The 22,638-nt window shown below is 52.4% G+C and overlaps 1 protein-coding gene and 1 non-coding gene across 2 annotated transcripts; both read left to right on the forward strand.

Moving 5' to 3' along the window:
- Window positions 1–1,723: 1,723 nt before the first annotated feature.
- Window positions 1,724–1,857, forward strand: LOC118627407. The gene has a single exon (XR_004959152.1). It is a non-coding gene; the product is annotated as a small nucleolar RNA SNORA42/SNORA80 family (small nucleolar RNA).
- A 4,353-nt stretch (window positions 1,858–6,210) lies between these two features.
- UBXN11 (UBX domain protein 11) lies at window positions 6,211–22,577 on the forward strand. The gene is made up of 13 exons (XM_036256822.1): window positions 6,211–6,218; window positions 6,724–6,737; window positions 8,819–8,919; window positions 9,425–9,479; window positions 9,818–9,894; window positions 12,643–12,769; window positions 18,872–19,083; window positions 19,355–19,432; window positions 20,231–20,348; window positions 20,472–20,575; window positions 22,064–22,137; window positions 22,209–22,349; window positions 22,430–22,577. Exons 1-13 carry the CDS (start codon window positions 6,211–6,213, stop codon window positions 22,575–22,577), a joined length of 1,257 nt encoding a protein of 418 aa, XP_036112715.1.
- Window positions 22,578–22,638: the final 61 nt, after the last annotated feature.

Raw genomic sequence — 22,638 nt, forward strand, 5'->3', positions numbered from 1 at the left:
GTCGTCGCTCCTATAATCCATGGGAAAATTGATCTGGAGACAGTGTGTTGTTGGTTTGGCCTGGAATAAGACGGGAAGAAGGGAAGTCAATTGTGGGCCATTGTGACAGCCCCAAAGAAAAACAGTGAAAGCCCCACCAGGATGGCCAACAGTGGGCATAGAATGGAATAGCTATGTGTGAGAGACATTACAGAGTTTTACCTGCAGGATTTGGTATCTGATGGGATGGGATTAAGAGGGAAGGAAGGAGAGAAGATTTTGTGGTTGGATGATGGGTCCCATTAAGAAGGGGGAAATAGGAAGTATTTTGAGGGAAAGATGTTGGGTTGGGTTTGGAGACCAGGTCCTTTTTTTTTTTTTTCCTTCTATGATTGTTTTATTGAGATATAATTCACCCCTTTAAAATGTAAACATCAATAGTTTCTAGTATATTCATAGGGTTGTGCAACCATCACCACAATAAATTTTAGAACTTTTCATCAGCCAGAAAGGACACTTTAGCAGTTACCTCTCATTTACTCCACACCTGTCCCCAACCGCAGGCAATCACTAATCTATGTGGTCGCTATGTGAAATGCACATTCTGGACATTTCATATAGATGGAATCATAACAATATGTAGAATTTGTGGTTGTCTTCTTTCCCTCAGCATAATGTTTTCAAGGTCCATTCACATTATAGCATGTATTTCATTCCTTGTTTTTTAATTGTCAAATAATATTCCATTGTAAGGATATACCATATTTGTTTATTCATTCATTGGTTGATGGATATTTGGGTTGTTTCCACTTTTTAGCTGCTGTGAATAATGCTGCTATGAACATGTATACACATTTTTGTGTGGACATAAGTTTTCATTTCTCTTGGGTATATGCCTAGGATTGGAATTGCTAGGACATAGGTAAGTGTATTTAATCTTTTATTGAACTGCCATTACTGTTTTCCACAGCAGCTGCACCATTTTACAGTCCAACAAATTACAGTCCAATTTCCCTACATCCTTACCAAGGCTTAATTTCTGTCATTTAAACATTTTAAAAAATTTATTCAGCATAATTTATCCCCTCTATGACCTCTTCCACCTCCACCCACTCCAATTTCTGTCTTTCTGACTAGTTTCTTTTGAGGGGTCATGGTGATGAGAGTTTGGAGAAGGAAAGTAATATCATGTCTGGTGAGTGATTATGCAGGGCTGTTTTAGCAACTAAAAGCACAGTGCATGGTGCTATTTAAAGTAATGAAAATGTTCTAAAATTGATTATGGTGATGACATCATAACTCTGTGACATTAAAAACCATTGAATAGTGCAATTTATTTATTTATTTATTTATTTATTTATTTATTTTGTGGTACATGCCCCTAGCGGGAACTGATCCCGGGACTCTGATCCGCAGGCCGATGCTCAGCCTCTGAGCCAAACTGGCCATGGCTGAATAGTGCACTTTAAAAGCATTAAGTATGTGAACTATACGTATCTCAATAACTCTTTTTTTAAAGCTCACATACTGTATGATTTCATTTATATAGTCTTCTTGAAGTAAGAAAATGATAGAGATGGAAAACACACCAGTGGTTTTCAGGGGTAACGGGTGGTGGAGAGAGAAGTGTTCGACTATAAAGGAATAGCACACTGGAGATCTTCATGGTGACAGAACAGTTCTGTATCTTGACTACAGTGGTGGTTACATGAACCTCCATACACATCTACACATGGATGACATGGCATGGAAGGATACACACATATAGTTATGTAAAATGAGGGAACTGTAGTGCCCCGTGCCAGAGCAAACTGTGGTCTTGAACTATTGCCTGGCCTCTGCCTGTAGGCTGCAGGCACTGAAGCAGATTGCACAGTGGAAAATTTTAAAAATGTAAAAAAATTAACCCTAGCCGGTTTGGCTCAGCAATAGAGCACCGGCCCGTGGACCAATGAGTCCCGGGTTCGCTTCCAGCCAAGGGCACATACCTCGGTTGCGGTTCATCCCCGGCCGGTTGGGGTCGTGCCAGACGCAGCCAATCAACGTGTCTCTCTCATGCTGATGTTTCTCTCTCTCCCTGTCTCTTCCTCTCTCTCTACCTGAAGATAAATAGAAAAATATCCTCGAGTGAGGATTCAAAAAAAAAAGTAAAAAAATAAAATAAAATGGGGGGATTGGGTGAAGGAAACACAAAAGCTTTCTGTACTGTTTTCCTGATTTCCTGCGAATCTATGATAGTTTTAAAGTAAAAGTTAAAATAAAACTAAAGAACAAACAAAAACAAACGGAAAAAATCAGAAGGAATTAGCTCAGTCAAGGGAAAGGTACAGTTAGGAGTAAGTAGACCATTCCAGGAGGCGGTTCCAGGCCGGGAGCCCTGTGCAGAAGGGCCTGGTGCGTGCACTGGAGGCCATGCTGGCGGCTCCGAGTGGCTTAAGTGTAAGAGGAGGAGAGGAGGGGTGAGGTCAGGAGACACAGGCAGGGACCAGAGCATCCAAGTTAAGGAATTGTGAGTTTTTTTCTATGGGTGAGAAAGAGTCATTGAGCTTTTAGCAGGGAAATGACATGTCAGCTTTGTGTTTAAGAAGATCCTACTGACACCATTTGGAAATTGGTAAAGGAACCACAAGAGACTGTCACACTTGGCCACAAAACCATGGGAATGCCTGGACAAGGCAGCAGGGGCTGGGGCAGGATAGGGGCAGGTTGGGGAGGCTGGATGGTAGGTATGAGGATACTCCAGGCCTGGTCCTGGGAGGGTTCCTCTGAGGAAGGGGCGGGGCATGTGTCCCAAACTCCAGAATGAAGACAGAGGAGGCTGCCTCCAGGCTGCAAAGTCCCTTTGCTGGGCAACTTCAGGGGCAGGGTAGAGGCCAGCGCCACACATTTCCAAAGAGGAACAAAAGACTCAGTTCAGGCCCTGATGGAGGTCCTTTCGTTCTAGAATTTCTAGATATTGGCCACATAATACACTACTTACTTCACTGAATTTGTAGTGTCCTTTAGTTATGTCCCTGATGTGCATCCATCTTTCCAGAAGGAAGAGGGAAGGAAGGGAAACCAAAAGCCAAAAAGACATACTTCACATTTTTAAGTGCTTCCTTTGAGCGTGGCACTTGGCTAGGTGCTTTATGTATGTTTTTTCTGAATCCCACGGGTAACCCTACCTGGTACTTTTACCATCCCCACTTTACACCAAAGGTAACCGAGGTGCGGGTTACACTGGTGGATGGCAGAACCTGTCGAGAGCCTGGATTCTGGACCTCTCTGCCACGTGGACTGTGTCTTGTTTGAATCCTGCCTTTGGATTGCCCCTCTCTGGCTCTGAGATACTGGGTTGTCACCTGGGCTCTGGTAGGAGGGGAGGGGACATCAGGGCTTTGTGTTGACCGGCTACTTGATGGAAGGACAAAAGCTCCAGGCCTCTTGGGCTCTAAATCTGGGTAAGTCCCAGCTTCTGACACATCTCTGCAGCCCACTCCATCCCGGTTGCTTGTTTCCAAGCACTACCAGGACAGAGGCCTCCAGGTTCAGAGCACAGGAGCAGGCAGATGTTACAATTTTTTTTAAAAATCTTCATCCGAGGATATTTTTCCATTTATGTTCAGATAGAGTGGGAGGGAGGGAGGGAGAGAGAGAAACATCAATGTGAGAAAGAGAGAAACACATCAACTGCTTGCTTCCCTCATGACCCCAACCAGGGCCGGGGATGAACCGCAACCAAGATATGTGCCCTTGACTGGAATAGAACCCACGACTCATTGGTCCGTGGGCCGACGCTCTAACCGCTGAGCCAGACCGGTTAGGGCAAGCAGGCAGATGATAATCACAGGGATCCTGAGGCCCAGCTGCCTCCAGAAACCTCAGCAGGAGCAGTGGGAAGAAGTGAGGGTGATGCTCCCTAGACAGTGCTCCCTTTTGGGAAAGTAACCAGGGAAGAGAAAGCTCAGGTTTCTTTCTGGTCCTGCGGGAGTGGCTCCAAGGGCTGACTTCTTTCTTTCTACTCAGGGAGTTCCTGACAGAATCTAGAACTATGAGCTCACCTTTGGCCTCTCTTGGCAAGACCCGAAGAGTGCCCCTGCCATCGGAGCCTGTGAATTCAGGGTAAGAGGCTGGCCTCCGGGTCATTTGTGTCCATGCCCCTGCCTCCTCCTTGCCCCTCCTGTGGACTAGAATGACCCCTGGTGTCTTGGGGAGAACAATAAGGAGTCTGACCCCCTTATCCTTCTCTGCCTTCTGGGAGGCTCTACGTGTGTCAGGCACACACTAGGCCCTTTAGTAAGGCTTGGGCTCCGTGGGAGTGGCTTAGCATCCCTCTACTTATTCATTCGCATGAATTGTGCAAATAATGGCTGTGCTCCTCTTCTGGACCCTGCCACATGCTGGGCTCTCCCTTTACATCTATCTAGCACTTTCATCTTTCAAAGAAATTCTTTTTACCTCTCTCCTTACTCTTCTGCTCATCACTTGAGTCATTTGAAGGCCAAGGGGATCCAGAGAGGCTGAGTGTCAGGCCTTCCACAGCCATTTCAGAGCAGAGCTGGGGCTGGGCTCCTTGACTTGGGGACTCTTTGTCTTCCACCCAAGACTCTGCCCTCCTGCTCTTCCCTGTCCTTCTCTGTTGGGAGGAGCTGGATACCCTGAAGCCTGCTCCTTGGCTCATCCCAGTACCAGGATGGGATTTGGGGGTGGATGCCCTCAGGAGGCGCAACCTCCATCTCCTTAAGGCTTGGCTGGGGGCTTGGTAGCCAGGGCCTGTACCCTGACGACATTCCAGGGGGTCCTAATGTGTCTGTCTTTCTTCTCCTTCCTGCCCGGACTCCTAGGAGGCGAGGGATAAAACTCTACGGAGACGGTGAGTGAGAGCTCTGCCCTTGCACCCTCCTCGCCTCCCTCTGCCCTGTCTCCTTGGGGTGGGGCAGATGGAGAGACAGAGCACTGATGACTACTTCCATCAGCCAGGGAAGCTGGCCCAATCCCAGTTTTATTTGCAGCTTCCACCCCTCCGTGGTCAGGGCTTCCTCTTGGCAGTTCTCAGTAGGAGGCCCCCCACCCTTACAGAGATGTCATCACTAACATTTGAACCCCTCCACCCACTGTGTTGGCTGGTGAGTGCTGAGAATCCATGAGGGGGCCAAATTCCAGCCCTCCTTCCCCAAACAGCCGCCTCCAGCCCAGCAGAGCGTTTCCTTCCTGAAGCCCTGTCCTCCCATCACTCCTCTGATTCCTGCAGGCTCAGGTCTTTGCATCCCAACCCCACTCTTGCCCCCAACATGGTGCTGGCATCGGGCATTCAGGACCCCCAGGAGGCTGTTCTGGTTGGATCCTTGCTCACCAACATCCCAAGTTTTCTATCCTCATATGCTTGAGGGCACAGAATACAGGCTGCTTCATCTTGGCCAGGGCCCGGGGCTCCAGTTTACTCTGGGCCTTAGCCCCAGAGCAGTGACCTGACATCCCTGTCCGCAGAAGATGAGGTGGACATGCTGAATGATGGACATGGCTCAGAAGAAAGGATCTCTGTCCCTTCCTGCTATGGTGGCATAGGTGCCCCTGTGAGTAGGCAAGGTGAGAGCAGAGGTCTAAAGGGGTCTGGGTTCCCAGCAGCAGGAGAGGGCCCCAGAGAAGCAGAGAGGTCCAGAGGGCCATGGCACCTACTCCCCGCCTGCTGGGTCTGAGACAGCTGCTCCCATTTCTGGTTGACCACGGCCATGTGTCTGCTTCCCTAAACCTGTCCAGGGCCTGGTCTGGCATAAGGCTATGTGGGCCCCACCCTTAGCTCAGGAGTGTGGCTAGTGCCCCTGGCGTGAACCTGGCTGAAGTTACCATCAAGTGTAATGTCAGTGGGTCCAGGGTCCAGGGTCAGAGGAATGAAGGGCCTGAGGGGAAGCTCTGCCTCCAACTGTCTGCTTCCTGCTTTGCAGGGCTCTGGGCAAGGCCCAAAGTGACACTGTGGTCATGTAGGTGCCTAAAGTGGGATGGGACTCATCAGGGTGACTTTCCAGAGGAGGTAGGATTGATCAGGTCTGGGCAAAGGGGAGCCTTGGGCAGACAGGATGAGCTGGGCAGAGTGCTGGGCAGGGTCAGGGTCTGAGCTGGGAGTTGTGGAGCTGGGGATAGCTGGGGATGAACTTAGAATTCTCCACCAGCTGTGTATCTCAGATAAGCACTTCTGTCTCTCCATCTCCATTTCCTCCTCTGTGAAGCGGGAATGGGAACACCTGGGTCAGCATGTTGAGGTGAGGATTTGATAGGGTATCTTCCACCAAACACCCATCCACTGAAATGCTAGGGACAGGAGCCCAGCTGGTGTGGCTCAGTGGTTGAGCATTGACCCCATGCACCAAGAGGTTACCAGTTCGATTCCCGGTCAGAGCACATGCCCAGGTTGTGGGCCAAATCCCCAGTGGGGGGCATGCAGGAGGCAGCCAATCAATGTTCTCTCTCATCGATGTTTCTATCTTTCCCTCTCCCTTCCTCTTTCTGTAACATCAATGAAGGAAAAAATATTTAAGAAAAGGAGATAGGCCCTGGCCGGTTTGGCTCAGGGGTTGGAGTGTCGGCCCACAGACCAAAGGGTCAAGGTTTCGATTCTGGTAAAGGGCATGTATCCCGGTTGCGGTTTGTCCCGGGCCCTGGTCGGGGTTGTGCGGGAAGCATCCGGTCGATGTGTCCCTCTCACATCGATGTTTCTCTCTCTCTTTCTCTTTTTCTCTCCTTCCCACTGTATCTGAAGATAAACGGAAAAGCATCCTCAGGTGAGAATTAAAAAAAAGAGCAAAGGCGACAGAAAGAGCCTGGCGCCACAGCCATCAGCCACAACGCCAGAGCCTCCTTCACCCCAGCTGGGGACACTTTCATTAGTAATCACAATGAGCAGCTCCTCCACTTGAAGAGCCATTCACATGCTCTCCAAACCACTCCCCTGCCCTTTATTCCTCACCCCACTCTCAGCCAGTGTGTCCCCCTCAAGGGCTTACCTGTCCTCTCCCACTTCTCTGCACAGCAGCTTTCCACATGGTTACTGTTCCCTTCTTCTCAGGACACCCAGGCTCTTGCCGCCAGGACACCGCTCTCCCAGGTGTCTTCCTGCCTCCCAGGTTTTACCCTCAGCTCTCTTCGCTGGCTCCTTCTCACCCTCCTAGCTTTTCAGTGTGACTGCTGGGTCCTCCTCCCTCTCCGCTCGGTCCCAGTGAGCTCATACACATTCTGACATCTATTACTGGCAGTTTCCAGATGTCTACATATCAGCTAAACTGCCTTTTTTTAAAACATGTTTTTATTAATTTTAGAGAGGAAGGGAGAGAGAGATAGAAACATCGATGAGAGAGAACAGTTGGCCGCCTCCTGCATGCCCCCCACTGGGGATCGGACCCACAACCTGGGCACGTGCCCTGACCGGGAATTGAACCGGCGACCTGTTGGTACATGGGTTGACGCTCAACCGCTGAGCCACACAGCTGGGCTCAGCTAAGGTACTTTTAACTATAAGTCAAAGAAAACCCTACTCAGCTGGTGTGGACATTAGGGAGGACTTATTGTCCCACGTACCAAGAAGGCCTAAGGAGGCAGCTCAAGGGTTGTTAATCCAACAACTCGAAGTCGTCCTCACAAGTTGAGGTTTCTTCATCTTTCCACTGCATCGTCCTGGGCACGTCAGCCCCACGTGGTTGCAGGATGGCAGTTCCGACCTGCTTCTCACGTGTGTAGACAACATCCTGGGGAAGAAGAGCGCCTGCTTCTCCCCGTGTCTCTCTCTTCTTTTCTTTTCTCAACCTTTTTAATTTGAAAAATGCCTATCATATAGAAAAGCTGAAATAATAGTACAGGAACGCCCATATACCCTCCATCTGGAAACAATTAGTGGCATTTTGCCACACTGGCCTTCTCTCCACACACACGTATATGAAAGTAAATGTTTTTTTGATGAACCATTTAGGAATCAGTCACACATATCATGACATTTCACCTCTGAATTCTTCAGTGTGCGTCTCAAGAATAAAAGCCACACAGCCACAGTTCCGTGATCACGCCCGAGATCGTGCTTGATTCGGTCACGCTCTCCAGCGTCGCTTCTGTGCTCACGTTTCCCCAGTTCCAAAACATCTCCCAGCTATTAAAACAATTTTTTTATTGGTTTTTAGAGAAAGGAAGGGAGATGAAGAGAAACATCGATTTGTTGTTCCACTTATGCATTCATTGCTTGCTGCCTGTATGTGCCCTGACCAGAGATCGAACCCACAACCTTGCATATCAGGACAAATCTCTAACCAACTGAGCTACCCGGCCAGGCCTCACAGCTCTTTTTTTCCTGGTCTAGGTCAAGGGTCATGTGCTGCTTTTGATTGTAATACCTTCATAAAACAGAGTCCCTCCTTGCCTTTTCAAAAATGGCACTGACTTTCTGAAGATCCAGTCCCCTGTCTTGCGGAATGTCCCGCCCTGGGCTTTTCTGCTGTTTAACTTGCTCCTCTATCCTCTGTCTTTCCTGTAAACTTGAGGTGAGGCTTAGAGGTTTGATTTGATTGAGGGAAGATTTTTTTAAAGTGCTTCAAGTTGATGTGACCCATGTGTTATGCCACTTACTCGTACACCTTGGACAAATTACTGAATCTCTCTGTGCCTCAGTTTCCTAAAGCAGTTCGTTTCCTCAGAGGCATGTTGTAAGGGTTGCACAAGTTGATGCTTAAAAGCATTTAGCATGGCCCCTATTATCTGGGTGACAGCTATTGTTATTACTCTTATTTCCACTCCTGGGGATCCCTCTTCCCCTCCCCTGGATCCCCATACTTCAGTCTCAGCTCTAGACATGGGCTCTAGGACTTTGTCTGGTTGGCAGGCCCTGTGTTCCATGACTCGGAGCTGATGGCCACCATGGCAAGGAAGGTGCGGGATCTGGAGCGGCAGGTGAAGGCCCAGACTGATGAGATGCTGTCCAAGGTGGGACCCAGCGGGGAGAGGGCCAGGGTCTGGTCTGAAGGGTGGAGGGGGTCCAGGCCGGTGTGACCAGTGAGGCTACTACTGCAGTAGGGCAGGGTGGGTGGGTTCTAGAACTATCTCCCACACTGAACTGCCCAGTTTGAGGGTCAGGCATGGCCTGGGTCCCATCTGGGTCCCTGTGACCTGAGTAGAGAGGCCAGAGGAAGTCTCCACAGCTGAGCAAGGCCTGTAGGCCTCAGACTGGATGGCAGCTGTGGCTGCTGAGTTCCGAGTACCTCGGGGCACCTCCACAGCTTTCCCCCACCTCAGTGGAACCTCAGGGGTCATCTGTGGTACAGGAGCGGTGGCTGTGCCAAAGGGTGGCAGGGGCAGGGGCTTTAAGCTCTCTAGTGCCCCCGCAGAGGCAAAAAGTCTGGATCTTCCCTTCTGGAAGGGGCTCCCTTGGGCTCTTAGAACCACCAGGCCTGTTTGCCCTCCCCCCTGCCCCCATGTCTTGCTGCTACAGGATCGGAAGATACGGGCCCTGGAGGAACTGGTGGAGACCCTCCAGGAGCACAAGGGTAAGAGGCTCTCGGTGGGCTGCTCAGCCTTCCTGTTGTGCTTCCCCTTGGCCAGTGACTCCTGGGCAGCAGGGCTCCGAGGCATCAAGCCGAGTCCTGTGGTGGGGTCTGGACAGCTGAGCCCAGAGAGGGGCACTGACACACTCAGGATGCCCTCCCGTGTGGGACTGAGCACAGGGCGCTCCATCGAAAGTGGAAGTAATGCAGCCTCCACAGTCAGGAGGGTGTCCCCTGTCAGGGCCAGGGAGAGAGGCTGGAGACAGTTCTCAGGGGACCCCTAGAGTTCTCCTGGCAGCCTCATGCTGGGGCAGCGGAACCCCTCTCCCTGTCTCCCGAAGGCCAGATGTCCCAGCAGCGGCAGGAGGAGCTGGAGGCGATGTGCACACAGCTGCAGCAGCAGATCAGCGAGATGGAGGTGAGAGGCAGCGGCAGGGTCAGAGCCCACCTCTCTGGGCCCCCTCGCCAGGACTCCGCACCCGGGCCCTGCTCCGGTTTCCCTACTCAGGACCAACTGGCAGTTTAAAGAGCCAGAAAGGTGTCCAGGGAGGGGCACACTCCTTCCAGCCTGGGTTACCTCTTAGTTTCACCTTGAACCACTCCCCTCTAGCCACGGGCCCTGCCTCTGGTTCTTTGACCACATTGAGCTCTTTCTCACCTCAGGACCTTGGCCCATGCTGATCCCTCTGCCTGAAATGTTTTTCCCACATTCCCCTAGTGAGTTTTGACTCATCCTCAGTCTCAAAGGAAGGTGGGCCTTCCCCAGGTCCCACTCCGACTCTAATCAGGCAGGCTCGCTGTCCTGTGCTTCCTTCATGCCTCAACTCTCTTCCCCCAGGCACTGTGAACTCCACGAGGAGAGGAGGGGCTGCCTCCCTCCTGTTCAGATGTGTTTGCTGAATTGGTTATGGCCATTCCCTGTCTCTGAACGTGGCATCTCAGTCACCCTGTGTCACTGTCCTTGCGGGGAAACACAGCAGCTCCCTGAGCAGCCTGCTGGGAATGCTGGCAGCCAGCCCTGGGGCTTCTCTGAGCAGCTGCCACTGGGGTGAGGGCTGTGCCCCAGAGGCTCAGGGCAGAGGGTATCGCAGCCCCTGTGTTCACTTTGTTCACACATTTATAGTTTCATTATTTTAACAAACTCATACAAAGCATCCCCTGTTTCCCAGGTACTGGGATGTAGATGTGGTCCCTGCCCTCATGAGGCTGAAAGTCTGGAAGGGACAGAGACAGAAACGAGTACACAGAAAGATCCACAGGAACAGAGATGCGATGAAATATTTCAGTGGGTGACAATAGAGATTAGCTGGGATTTGGTCTGCTCTGTGGGGTGACATTGGGCAGGAGATCTAGAGGATGCAAGGGGACCAGGGAAAGAGAATTCAGGCTGAAGAGACGAAAAGCTCCACCTCCCACCATAGAAACTTGGCTTATGGTGGGTGGTTGTGGGAGCGAGAGGGAGAGCCGGACGGCGTGGCAGGGATCATCGCGGTGCGGGTTGGATTCTGTTCTTGCTGCAGGAATGGGAAACCACAGGGAAGGTTCAGTTAGAGCAAAGGATGGGGGAGGCAGGTAGAAGCTCAGTTTGAATTTTTAGGAGGGAAGTGACCGAGGCTTGAAGGAGGGTGGCAGCAGAAGGGCGGAGGGGAGGGGACGGATTTGAGCCAGCTCAGGAGGTGGCGCCCACAGGCGGTGAAGGTCTTGGTGAGGCAGAGGGAGGAAAGGGTCAGGGTGAGGCCTAGGCAGGGGGGTGCTGTTGACGGGATGTGGGAGGCCTGGAGGAGAAGGGGTTTGGGAGGTGGGGGCAGGGAGTGGTGACTATTTGGGTCACCACTGTCATTTTGAGATGCCTATTAGACATCTAAGTGTAGATGGTTGGAAATGTGAAACTGAAGAGGAACAACACGTGTTACCAGAGATGAAGAAAGAAGTGTGCCCACTGGGTTTGGCACCAGGCAGGTTATTGGTAGCTGCCTCTGAGCAGTGGGTTGGGGAAAGGGAGATGAGGAAGTAGCAAAAGGAAGTGTAGATAATTCAGAAATTTTCCTGTGGTAGAAATGTGACACCCAGCCCCAGGGAGGCCGTGTGTGGGTGGCTGCATCCTCTCAGTCCTGCAGAGCAGGGTACCCCGCCCCTCCTCCCACGTGGTCCCCACCATCATACGGCTGCCTGCAACGAGTTCCTGTGCGTGTGCTGGGTACTTGACATGAATTCTCTTGCTGAGTCCTCACTAGCTTATGGGGCAGGTGTTGTCATCTCCACTGCATGAGGAGGAGCCTGAGGCTACAGGGGTGGGGAACGTCCCCCCAAGGGCTGTATAAGGCCCCCAAAGTCAATACCAGCTAATATCACAGGCCTCACCAAATTAGCCTGACCAAATGTAGCAGGGTAATTTTTTTAAAAATATGTTTTTATTGCCCTGGCCAGTTTTGCTCAGCGGTTAGAGCGTCAGCCTGTGGTCCAGAGAGACCTGGGTTCGGTTCCCGCTAAGGGCACGTACCGCGGTTGCAGTTTGTCCCCGGCCCTGGTTGAGTTGTGCAGGAGGCAGCCACTCGATGTGTCCCTTTCACATCGATGTTTCTCTCTCTCTCTCTCTCTCTCTCTCTCTCTCTCTCTCTCTCTTCCTCGCCCTCTCCCTTCCTCCCTCCCTCCCACTCTATCTGAACAAAAAATGGAAAAATGTCCTCGGGTGAGGATGAAAAATAAAAAAAATGTTTTAATTGAGTTTTTGGAGAGAGAGAGAGAAATATCGATGTGAGAAACATGGATCGGTTGCCTCCTGCGTCCCCTACTGGGAATCAAACTTGCAACCCAGGCATGTGCCCCGACCAGGAATCAAACCCGGACCTCTCAGTCTATGGGACAACGCTCAATCCACTGAGCCGCACTGGCCGTAGCAGGCTAATTTTTAAGTTGATGATTTTGTGTGGCTTGAGAATGATGTTATAAATATCCAAATGGCCCTTGACAGAAGAAAGGTTCCCGTCCTGCTAGGCCGTGGAGTGGCTTCCCAAGTTTACAGCCAGAAAGTGACCAAGAACCCTGAGCCCATCCCCTCTGCCCAGTCAGCTCTGGGAGCTGAGGCATGAGGCTGGGACTGGGCAGATGCCACCTCTTTCCTGGGAAGGGACTGAGCTGACAGGGCCCCTGGCATCTCCCCCTTCAGCGCTTCCTTGGTGACTATGGTCTGCAGTGGGTGGGCGAGCCCATGGACGAGGAGGACTCGGAGGACATTACGGGTTCAGAGAATGACAAGAGGGACTGGATGACAGCCAAGAAGTTCTGGAAGCCAGGTAGAGTAGGGGATTCACCCTCAACCCCTCCTACAGAGGGAATTCTCCAGCAGCTTCCGTTTGGCCAGAGCTCTCTAGAGACCATCCCATTCAGTCCCCTGTTTCCAAGCATGGGGTGCCCTGAGACAACCCATGCCTGCCACTGACACAGGGCAGGCAGGAAAGGCCTTGGCCTTCATCACTGACCACCTAACTTGCTGCCACTTTCTTCCTCTGGTTTTGAACAGACTTTGTTGCTCATCTTTCAAAGATGCAGAGATAGAAGATATAGTAAGATCTCATTGTTAGGGACCATAGTTTACAAAATGTCATCCATCCAAAAGCTGTTGCCTTTAAAAGCAATCCCTCTGCTTTGGAAGCTGGCCCTCAATTCCAGGCTTGGCCCCCTCTTTGGCTCCCTTTCCAGGTTCATTTATAGCCGGACCATTGAAATCTACTACTTCTATGGGACTCACTACTTTTTTTTAAAAAAATTGATTTTAGAGAGAGAAAGAAACATCGATTTGTTATTCCACTTATGTATGCATTCATTGGTTGATTCTTATATGTGCCCTGACCAGGGATTGAACCCACAACCTTGGTGTATAGGGATAACTGAGCTACCAGGCCAGGACACCACTTTTTTTTCTTTATTGATATTAGAGAGAGAGAGAGGTAGGGTGAGGGAGAGAGAAATAGAAACATCGATGTGAGAGAACATAGATTGGCCGCCTCCTGCATGCCCCCTACTGGGGATTGGGCCCACAACCTGGGCATGTGCCCTGACCGGGAATTGAACCAGCGACCTCTTGGTGCATGGGTCAATGTTCAACCACTGAGCCACACCAGCCGGGCGACACCACTTTTTTAAAAATAGGTTTTTATTGATTTTTTAGAGAAAGAGGAAGGGAGAGAGAGAGAGAAACATCAATCGGCTGCCTCCTGCATGCCCCCCACTGGGAATCGAGCCCACAACCCAGGCATGTGCCCTGACAGGGAATCCAACTGGGACCTCTCAGTCCATGGGACTACACTCAATTCACTGAGCCACACTGGCTGGGCACCACTTTTTATTTTTAATTCGACTGCCAATAAATAGAGGGATGTGCCCCATAGGTTTGGGACCGTAGAACTAACTGGCCATTTCTGAAAGCTGGATTCATACTCTTTAAAGATGGAGGCTGTCGCCTCCATTCAGCACTTCTGCCAGGTGAACACCAGGTTTTTCATTTATAGCAGTTTTTCCTCCTGGGACTCCCCTCTCTTGGCTTCTCCCCTTCCTCCCCTTCACTGCCTTGTCCCCAGGTGCCAGCCTGCTCCTGCCCCAAGGGCTCCTCGGATCCACAAAGCTGGCAGCCCTGATACGCTGGTTCTCCCTCTATAGGATGGACACTGTACCCCACACTCCGTGGGGCAGCTGGCCAGTAAATGGTTAGCCAGGGCATCTGTACTGGGGCTGATCCGAACGTTCTAGTAGAGCCTGGACTCTTGCCTTAGGGAAGAGGGCCCAGCAGGGGGGAGCCTTGCAAGATCTGGGCCTCAGGCTGGATGATTAACCCTCCCCACTGGTACATTGAACCTCAAATGGGATGCGTTGCCAGGTGCCCAAGTATTCGGAGACATGAAAGGGACAGTCCTGCTCTGGTTGCAACAGGCATTGAGCCTTAGGGCTGAGAGCTCCTGCGAATTCTGAGCACCTCACTACCCCCTTCCCTGTTCCCCTCTGAGCGCCTCACTACCCCCTTCCCTGTCCCCCGCTGAGCACTCATCCCCTCCTCTATCCCCAATGAGCTCTTCATTTCCCCCACCTCTCATCAAGGTCCTGCCCTCCTACCTCCCCCCCTCCTGCCAATCACCACCTCCCCAGTCTACCTTTCTTTCCAAACCCAGGCTCCTGTGTTTGGGTGGGAACCTCTCCCGCCCCTACTCAGGTTTCAGCAGCTTTGCTTGTCCTTAGGCTGCCCTTGATCCCCTGGAAATGGCCTGGTCTAGACCCCAGGCAGGCTAGGCTCCTCCCCACCCCCCACTGCCCTCTCAGACCAGTGCTGTGTCCCTTGAAGTGCCCCTCTTTTCTCCCATCTCCCCTCTTCAAAGCTCAGTTTGAACCTGACCTACTTCAACAAATGCACCTGGAGTGCCTGCCCTGTGCCAGGCACTGCACTGCCCACAGCTGCTCCTGGGCACATGGGAAGGGGCTGTGCATTAGAGTCCTCATCTGTGGAATGTTTGACCCCTAGGCCACCGAGAGTATCAAACACCACAGTGCCTGTGGCGTGTTCTTGCAGGCTGATGCTTGGTGGATGAACAATGACTATGCCCCGTAGTGCCCAGCACAGTGCTGGGCCCATAAGCCAGGGCAATGTGATTGTGATTGGTGAGTGGTGCCAGGGGCCAGGTCCTGATCAGAGCACGTTAGGACAAACAGGCAGTGATGCTTAACAGCAGGGGCCAGAGATTTGGTTGTGGCCCTGGCAGAGCAGAGTAAATGTAGGTAAAGTCCCCAGAGCAGGGCATGACTCGCAGGTTTGTGGAAATAGTGGATCTATTTCCTGTTCAACAGCCTTTGCCTGAGGTGGTGGTGATGGGGCATGCTGGGGTGCCTCAGGCTCTACCTTGGCGTTTCATGGCAGCCAATGGTCCTCCCGGTGAAGGTGCAAAGGATCAGCCCAATGCAGGCCTGCCACTCACCTGCTGATAGTGACAGGGTCTGGCCCTCTGGACTCTGGAGCCCCCACAGTGGCACTTACCACATGCCATTGTCAGTTTGTCACCCTGTCTCCTTCACTCAAGTATGAGCCCAAGGAGGGCAGGATCTGAGTATGAGCATAGCCCTGGTTCTCTGGGGCTAGGAGAGCATGGGTGCTCCAGACTTGTTTGCTGGATGGCAGGGTGGAGGAATGGATCTAGTACATGCTTCTTGAGCAGCCTCTCTTGGCCAGGCCTGGGGCTGGATGCTCCAGCCTGGGTTCAAGTGGTTGGGCCCTGGCCAGGTGCTCAGTCTGTTGGAGCACCCTCCCATACACCAAAAGGTCATGGCTTTGATTCCCAGTCAGGGCACATGACCAGGCTGCAGGTTTGATACCCTGTCGGAGTGCATGCAAGAGGCACCTGATTGATGTTTCACTCCCACATCAATGTCTCTCTCTCTCCCTCTCTCCCTTCCTCTCTTAAATCAGTAAAAGCATGTCCTAGGGTGAGGATTAAAAAAACAAAAGTGTTTGATGTGGCTACAAACAAACAAACAAAATGACCACAGTCTGTGATAAGGGCCAAGGGAGTGAGTGGCTCAAGGGCTCCAGGAACCCAGGAGGACCGTCCTAGCCTCAGGGGGAGGGGCGCCTGGCAAGGCTGCTCAGAGTAGGCGGTGAAGAGCACCTTGAACCCAGCGATGAGCAAGAGGGTGGGGGTTAGTGACAGCAAGTTACCTGCCAGGCACTTCCGCACAGCAACCCTGTGAAGTGCGGACTGTTATTGTTATTTTATAGAAGAGGAAGCTGAGGCCCAGAGCAGCACTAGCCCTGGCACTGTGGCTCCAGAGCATGAGGGGCACCATATAGGTCTGGGGAGCCCAGGCTCTGAGGGTCTCCAGAGTTGGGCCAAAGACTTTGGACTTGATCTCCATGCCTACCTACTACCCTTTTAAATAAAATCATGGGCCCTTAAAGAAGAACGAGGCCTCAGAGATGATCTTGCTGCACTGCACCTCTCCTTGGAAAGGGACCCCAGTGACAGTGTGTGAAGAACCAGCACTGAGAGGCAGTGTATGTAGTCACTGAGAAAGAGGCTTAGAGTCACCTGGATTCTGCAAGCGGCATGTTGCCTTACCAGGCCCAATGGCCTCCTCTGTAGAATAGGAGTGGCAATACCTGCTCTGGTGCGTGACGTGAAGTAAACACTCGCTGAGTCATTAGTACAGTCGGTAGACGGTTGGACTTTGTGGGCAGGATGACGGTTCGTATCATCTATCTACCCATTCCATGCAGAGGAAAGGTAAAGCTCAGAGTGGGAGTGCCGCATTGACCTCTGACCCGCCTTAGCCTGTGGGACCTGGCTTGGCTGCACTGGGTCAGGCTTCTGCTGAGCACTGTCTGCCGCGCAGGCTCTTCCTGCCTTATTATCTCAGCCCTGCTTTGCCCGAAGCTGTGGCTCCTTCTCAGGGGCTCCTTGCCTCCCCTCCGCTGTGCTGCGTCCAGTGCCTGCCCCGCCCACCTGCCTCCCTTCACTCACTAGCCCACTGGCTGAGAGCCTTCGGGCTGATTTTCTCAGCAAACGTTTCTTTCCCCTCTCGTTTCTTCTTGGCATCTTCCTCTGGGCTTCTGCCAGCTCCTTCCCCTGGCGACCACCCCATGCCCCATCAGCTCTCAGAAACAGCCCTGGCCCCAGGAGGTAGCCAGGTTAGCAGGCAGTGTATCTGGTAGTCCTCCTGGCTCTGCTGGGTGGGGTCTGCTTGGGCCTAATCGCCTTGGCCTCACCTTTCTAGGCCTCACTTTCCCCAACTTAAGAATATAGGGACCAGAGCAGACATTGAAGGTGAGCTTTTCTGTTATTTTTAGGTTTACCAATTTGTTCTGAAAGTAGTTGTTAAAGGGAAATAGTGTCTTGATATAATCCTGACTCATACCAGGGATACTGTGTTCTGTGAATTTTTCTTGGGAATCTCAGGGACTCCAGGAGGAGATGGTGGCAGGTGCAGCCCCTCCAACAGTAGGAAATGTAAGGGAGCGGGGAAGGACAGCTGCAGCCTACTGTTACAGCCCGGCAAAGGCAACAGGAAACGGCCACCCACATCTGTACTTCCCCCGGTACAGCCACTGTACCACTGTGGGGAAAGGAATTCAGGTCCCCGGAGCTCTGACCCACATCCTGCCACAGAGTGGCTGTCCTGGTGAAAAGAGCTTCCAGGAAGGCCCAGAAAGTCCCTGTGTTTGGTGGGGATTACACCCTAGTAGATGACTTGGGAGCCAGGTCCCTTCAAGGACTGAGAACAGGCCTCCCACCTGCCTTCTGCTCTCTGTGCTCTGACGCTGTCATGGTTGTCCCACCCCCTGAAGATTATACACAGCTGTATGTGCAACACATTTGTTCAGAATAGGAGGCCAAACCTTCTGTCAACTTCTCAAAGGGGTCTGTGACCCAGAAATAGTTGCACAACCCAAGATCTGCCCCACATCTGTTCTGTCCAGCAGCTGTCCCAACATCCTCCTTAAAAGCCATCTGTCCTTACTTCGATCTCTTTCTCCTGATAGTGCGGAAGTGTGGGAGAAACAGACTCTACAGTCAGCTCCTCCTCTAACTGGCAGGGGGCCTGGGGCAAGTCATTTTTCATCTCTGTGGGCCTGTTTCCTCATGTGTAAAATGGAGATAAATAACCCCTGCCTCATAGCCTCTGGGTTGGCCTAAGTTCCATTTTTTGCAAGGTAGAGTTGGTAACAATAACTAACGTGGACAGAGTGCTTGTTCCCAGCTGGACCTTACATGGTCATCTTGGAATCCAGCTGTTAACCCAGCGCCTGACACAGACAGATCGGATCCTGCTCTTGCCACTTACTCTGTGCATCCCTAGGCATGCCATTAATCTTCTCTAACCCTGTTTCCTCATCTGAAAAATGAGGCCACCCTGGCTGGTGTGGCTCAGTGGTTAGAGTGTCAGCCTGTGCACCTAAGGGTCGTAGGTTTGATTGCTGGCCAAGGGCATATTCCTGGGTTGCAGGTTCGATCCCAGCCCCGGTGGATGAGTGTGCAGGAGGCAACCAATCAATGTGTCTCTCACATCGATGTTTCTCCCTCCTTCCTTTCTACTCTAAAATCAATGGGAAAATATCAAGTGAGGATTAACAACAACAACAAAAAAAAGGAGGTGGTGCTGATTGTAGCCCTACAGCCCAGGGTTAGAATGAAGAGAGACTGGGATAATAGATATTAAACCCCTAGCACAAAGTATGCATTCAATAACAGATAGCTATTATTATTACTACCTAGTGTTAGTTGTCCTTCCTCCTCCAGGTAGTCACTTAAGGAGATGCTAAAGCCACTGCCCATCATGGGAGGGGGCATGGAACCAGGGCTGCTAGGGCACACAACAACCAAGAAGGGAAGCTTATGGGCGCCTATCCCCTTTACCAGGGGATTCATTGGTGCCCCCTGAGGTGGACTTTGACAGACTGCTGGCCAGCCTGAAGGATCTCAGTGAGCTGGTAGATAGTGACACCCAGGTGATGCCGATACCTGGCGGAGCAAAGCTCCATGTCCTCGAGCCCATCCCACTGAAGGTGTACCGGAATGGTATCATGATGTTTGATGGGCCCTTCCGACCTTTTCATGATCCCTCCACACAGGTAGGAGTTGGGGGAAGGGCAGACAGGCCCCTCGTGCTCCCCATTCTGTTCATCATTAGTTGGCAATGGGGGGGGGGGCAGTCTGTCCCTTACAGGCACAAAGGCCCATGCAGAACTTGCAGAGCCCCCACCCCCACCCCTGACAAGTCCTGGGCCAGAGTGTGATCCACTGGGCAACCCTGAGGCCCAGGGTCTGCCATCCAGACAGGAAGTAGGGTGGGGGCCGCTACACAGGTCTAGCCAGTCCTTACTCTTTCTCTCCCCCCTGCAGCACTGCCTCCGAGACATAATGGATGGCTTCTTCCCCTCAGAACTCCAGCGCCTATACCCCGATGGGGTCCCCTTTAAGGTGATGACCTCCTCAAACCAGTCAGCTACAACCTGTGTGGGGATTTTGGAAGTGGTGGGGATAAACAACTTCTTTGGGCATCACCCAATCTGAGGCTCGAAGTAAATACCCCATTTCAGGGGACCCCAATCTGATGATCTTCAGCCTGAAGCCAGGCTGGGAAGGGAGTGGGAGGCTGCTATGGCCACAGTTGACTGAGCAGCAGCCAAGACAGCCTGTAGCTGAGCAGCAGGCAGCGCCCCCTGCTGGCATCCTGAAAGCACAGCCCTCAACCACTGCCCCGCCTGGTATTGAAGATGAATGAGGCAGTGTCCCAGAGGGTGGTGTGTTAGTTCCACAATGAGGGCATCTGAGGAAGTGTGTGCCACCATGGCTTGGGAAATAGTCATGATTGGGGGTCCAGGTCAAGATGGGCCCAGGAGGTGTGCCTCGATGGGGACAAGTGAGGTGATCTGTGCAATGATGGGGTCTGCACTGCAGACTACAAGCAGCAGGGGCTTTGCCCTCTCCTAACACCTGCATTCTTCCCCTCCTTGTGGGCTCCTGAAAGGGATGTTGTTGGGAGGATGTCAGTACTGCGGCCCCAGTGAGGGCTTGGCAGGAGAGCAGGGCCCAGGTGTGCCATAACATGAACTGCAGCTCTCTTGCTCTGTCCCAGGGCTTCACTTTCCTCATCTGAAAAGTGGGGTTGCAACAGGCAATACCTTGGGCCTATTCCTGGAACCTGAGCAACAGGGTGGGGGTGGAGCCAGGGCTGAAGAACTGGTCCTGCCGCTGTCTCCCTTCCTTCTGTGTCAGGTGAGTGACCTGCGCAATCAGGTTTACCCAGAGAGTGGGCTGGACCCATTCCCAGGCGAGGGCCGAGTGGTGGGCTGGCAGAGGATTCGAAAGCCCTCAGTCACGATGGAGCACCCAGGTGAGCTTGGCCCTGAGGCTGAGCCAGGTGGTGGGGGTGCTATACAGGACAAGGGCCATGTGGCCGCCTCCACCATCACCCACAGCCCCTCCCCCCAAAAGGCTCCCAATGCCCTCCCTACAGGTTCTAGGATGACCCCTGAGAAGTTTCTGAACAGGCTCCCCAAATTTGTGATTCGTCAAGGCGAGGTGATTGACATCCGGGGCCCCATCCGGAACACCTTGCAGGTGAGGCCAGCCCTAGCTCCCCCAGTTATTTTTAAAGGTAAGATTTCTTTTTTAAAATTGAATTTAGAAACACTGATGTGAGAGAGACATCAATCAGTTGCCTCCCACATGTGCCCCAACCAACTGAGCCACACCGGCCAGGGCCCTGGCCCAGCCTACCAGAGCAGTGGTTTGTGTAGGCGCAGGGGTGGGGAATGTCCGGCCCCCGGGCCATATAAGGCCTGCAAAATCAATACCAGCTGACATCACACGCCTCACCAAATTAGCCTGACCAAACATAGCAGGCTAATTTAAGTTGATAATTTTGTATGGCCCACGAATGATGTCATAAATACTCAAATGGCCCTTTGCAGAAAAAAGGTTCCCCACCCCTAGTAGAGGCTCAGAGTTGGGGGTCCCTGAGGAGGGCCTGGAGGGAGAGATGGGCATCTCAGCTCTGTCCCTCTTGTCTTCTAGAAATGAGCTGTTAAGGGTTCTGGGCTGGGACCCAGAGAGCAGCTGGGTTGGCAAGGATGTGGCTGTAAGAAAGGGAAAGTCAGTCTAGGCCAGAGGTGGGTCCAAGGCCCAGGACACCCCCTCAAAGCCCAGACCAAAATACCCAGTTCAGGTTTGGAGAGCCCTTCCTTGTCCTCACACTACTCATCATTCTCTCCTCACTCCCCATCCTGCTACTCCTCCCGTACCTCTACTTGCGAAAGGCACCAAACCTCAGTTTCCCAGGACTTTCTACTTCCTCTGCCTAACATTGCCAAGTCCTATCTGATCTGTTGATCCCCAGAATTTCTCCTGAATCCATCCCTTCTCTCCATTCCCACCACCCATCATCTTAGTCTAGGCTCCAGAATGTCTCTCCCAGACAATGCAGGTCTAGTCTTCCACATCCACTGCTGCCCTGCCAACCACCCTCCCCAAGCAGCCTTTAAAAAATGTAAACTGGACCTTGGCTCTTGTTGAAACCCTCTAGTGGTTCTTGGGTAAGGTTAAGCTCTTCCCCAGCACTCAAGGCCTGTGCCCCCGCCCCTTTTCTTTCTTCTATTCCAACCTGATTCCCAGCTTCGGAACCACAAACTACAAACTCTTTCCCAAATGTGTCACCTCCTCAGAAGTCTTCCCTGACCTGGGGACCTCTGCCCCCCATTCCATTTCTAAGGACTCCTCCTCTTCCTTCAGTCACAGCGTTTCCCCCAGGAAATCTTCCCTGACCCACGCTGGGCTAAGCATCCAGCCATGTCATTATCAGCATGGGATTCTGTCTCCCCCACTAGACTTCAGAACCTCAAGTCTTCTTGGGGGAATGATGGGCAGTCTCCCAGAGCTTCCCATCTATTCCCTCTCCTCGTGTCCTCCTTTACACAGGACCCCCCATCTCTTCCTTAGGCTCATTGGTTTAATCAATTCCTGGTCATGAACAAGTCCCCTCTAAGGGTGGAGGTGGGGTGTGACTGGCAGGGTTCAGGGCTCTGTCCACTCTCCATGGATGCTTTCCAGAACTGTTGCCCATGGCCTGTCCCGATCCAGGAGATTGTGGTGGAGACGCCTGCCTTGGCTGCTGAGCGTGAGAGGTGAGAGCAGAGAGGAAAGGTGAGAGCCTGGGGTTGGGCTGTGGGGGCACTGATGGCCTCTGGGCCCACAGGAACCAAGAGTCTCCTGAGTCACCTGCACCCCCGCTCTCCATGCTGCGCATCAAGTCTGAGAATGGTGAGCAGGCCTTTCTGCTGATGATGCGGCCTGAGGATACTGTTGGTGATGTGCGAGCCCTGCTCGCACAAGCCAGGTCGGTGTGAGGCCAGGCTGGCAGCTGCAGTGGGTCTTTGGTCCCACGACCCAACCTGATCCTTTCTGCCCGGTCCTCAGGGCTGTGGACGCAAACACCTTCGAGATCTTCAGTACATTCCCGCCCACAGTCTACCATGAGGACTCACTCACGCTGCAGGCTGCTGGACTGGTGCCCAATGCAGCTCTGCTACTGCGGGCAAGCCGGGCTCTGCCACCTGCCCCCTGACCCCAACCTGCCCCCAATCCAAATAAAGCACCTACCCCCAACACTGGCTGCTTCCTGAGGC

This window comes from Molossus molossus, unplaced genomic scaffold, assembly GCF_014108415.1.
Source record: "Molossus molossus isolate mMolMol1 unplaced genomic scaffold, mMolMol1.p scaffold_m16_p_12, whole genome shotgun sequence".
NCBI classification, from domain to species: Eukaryota; Metazoa; Chordata; class Mammalia; order Chiroptera; family Molossidae; genus Molossus; species Molossus molossus.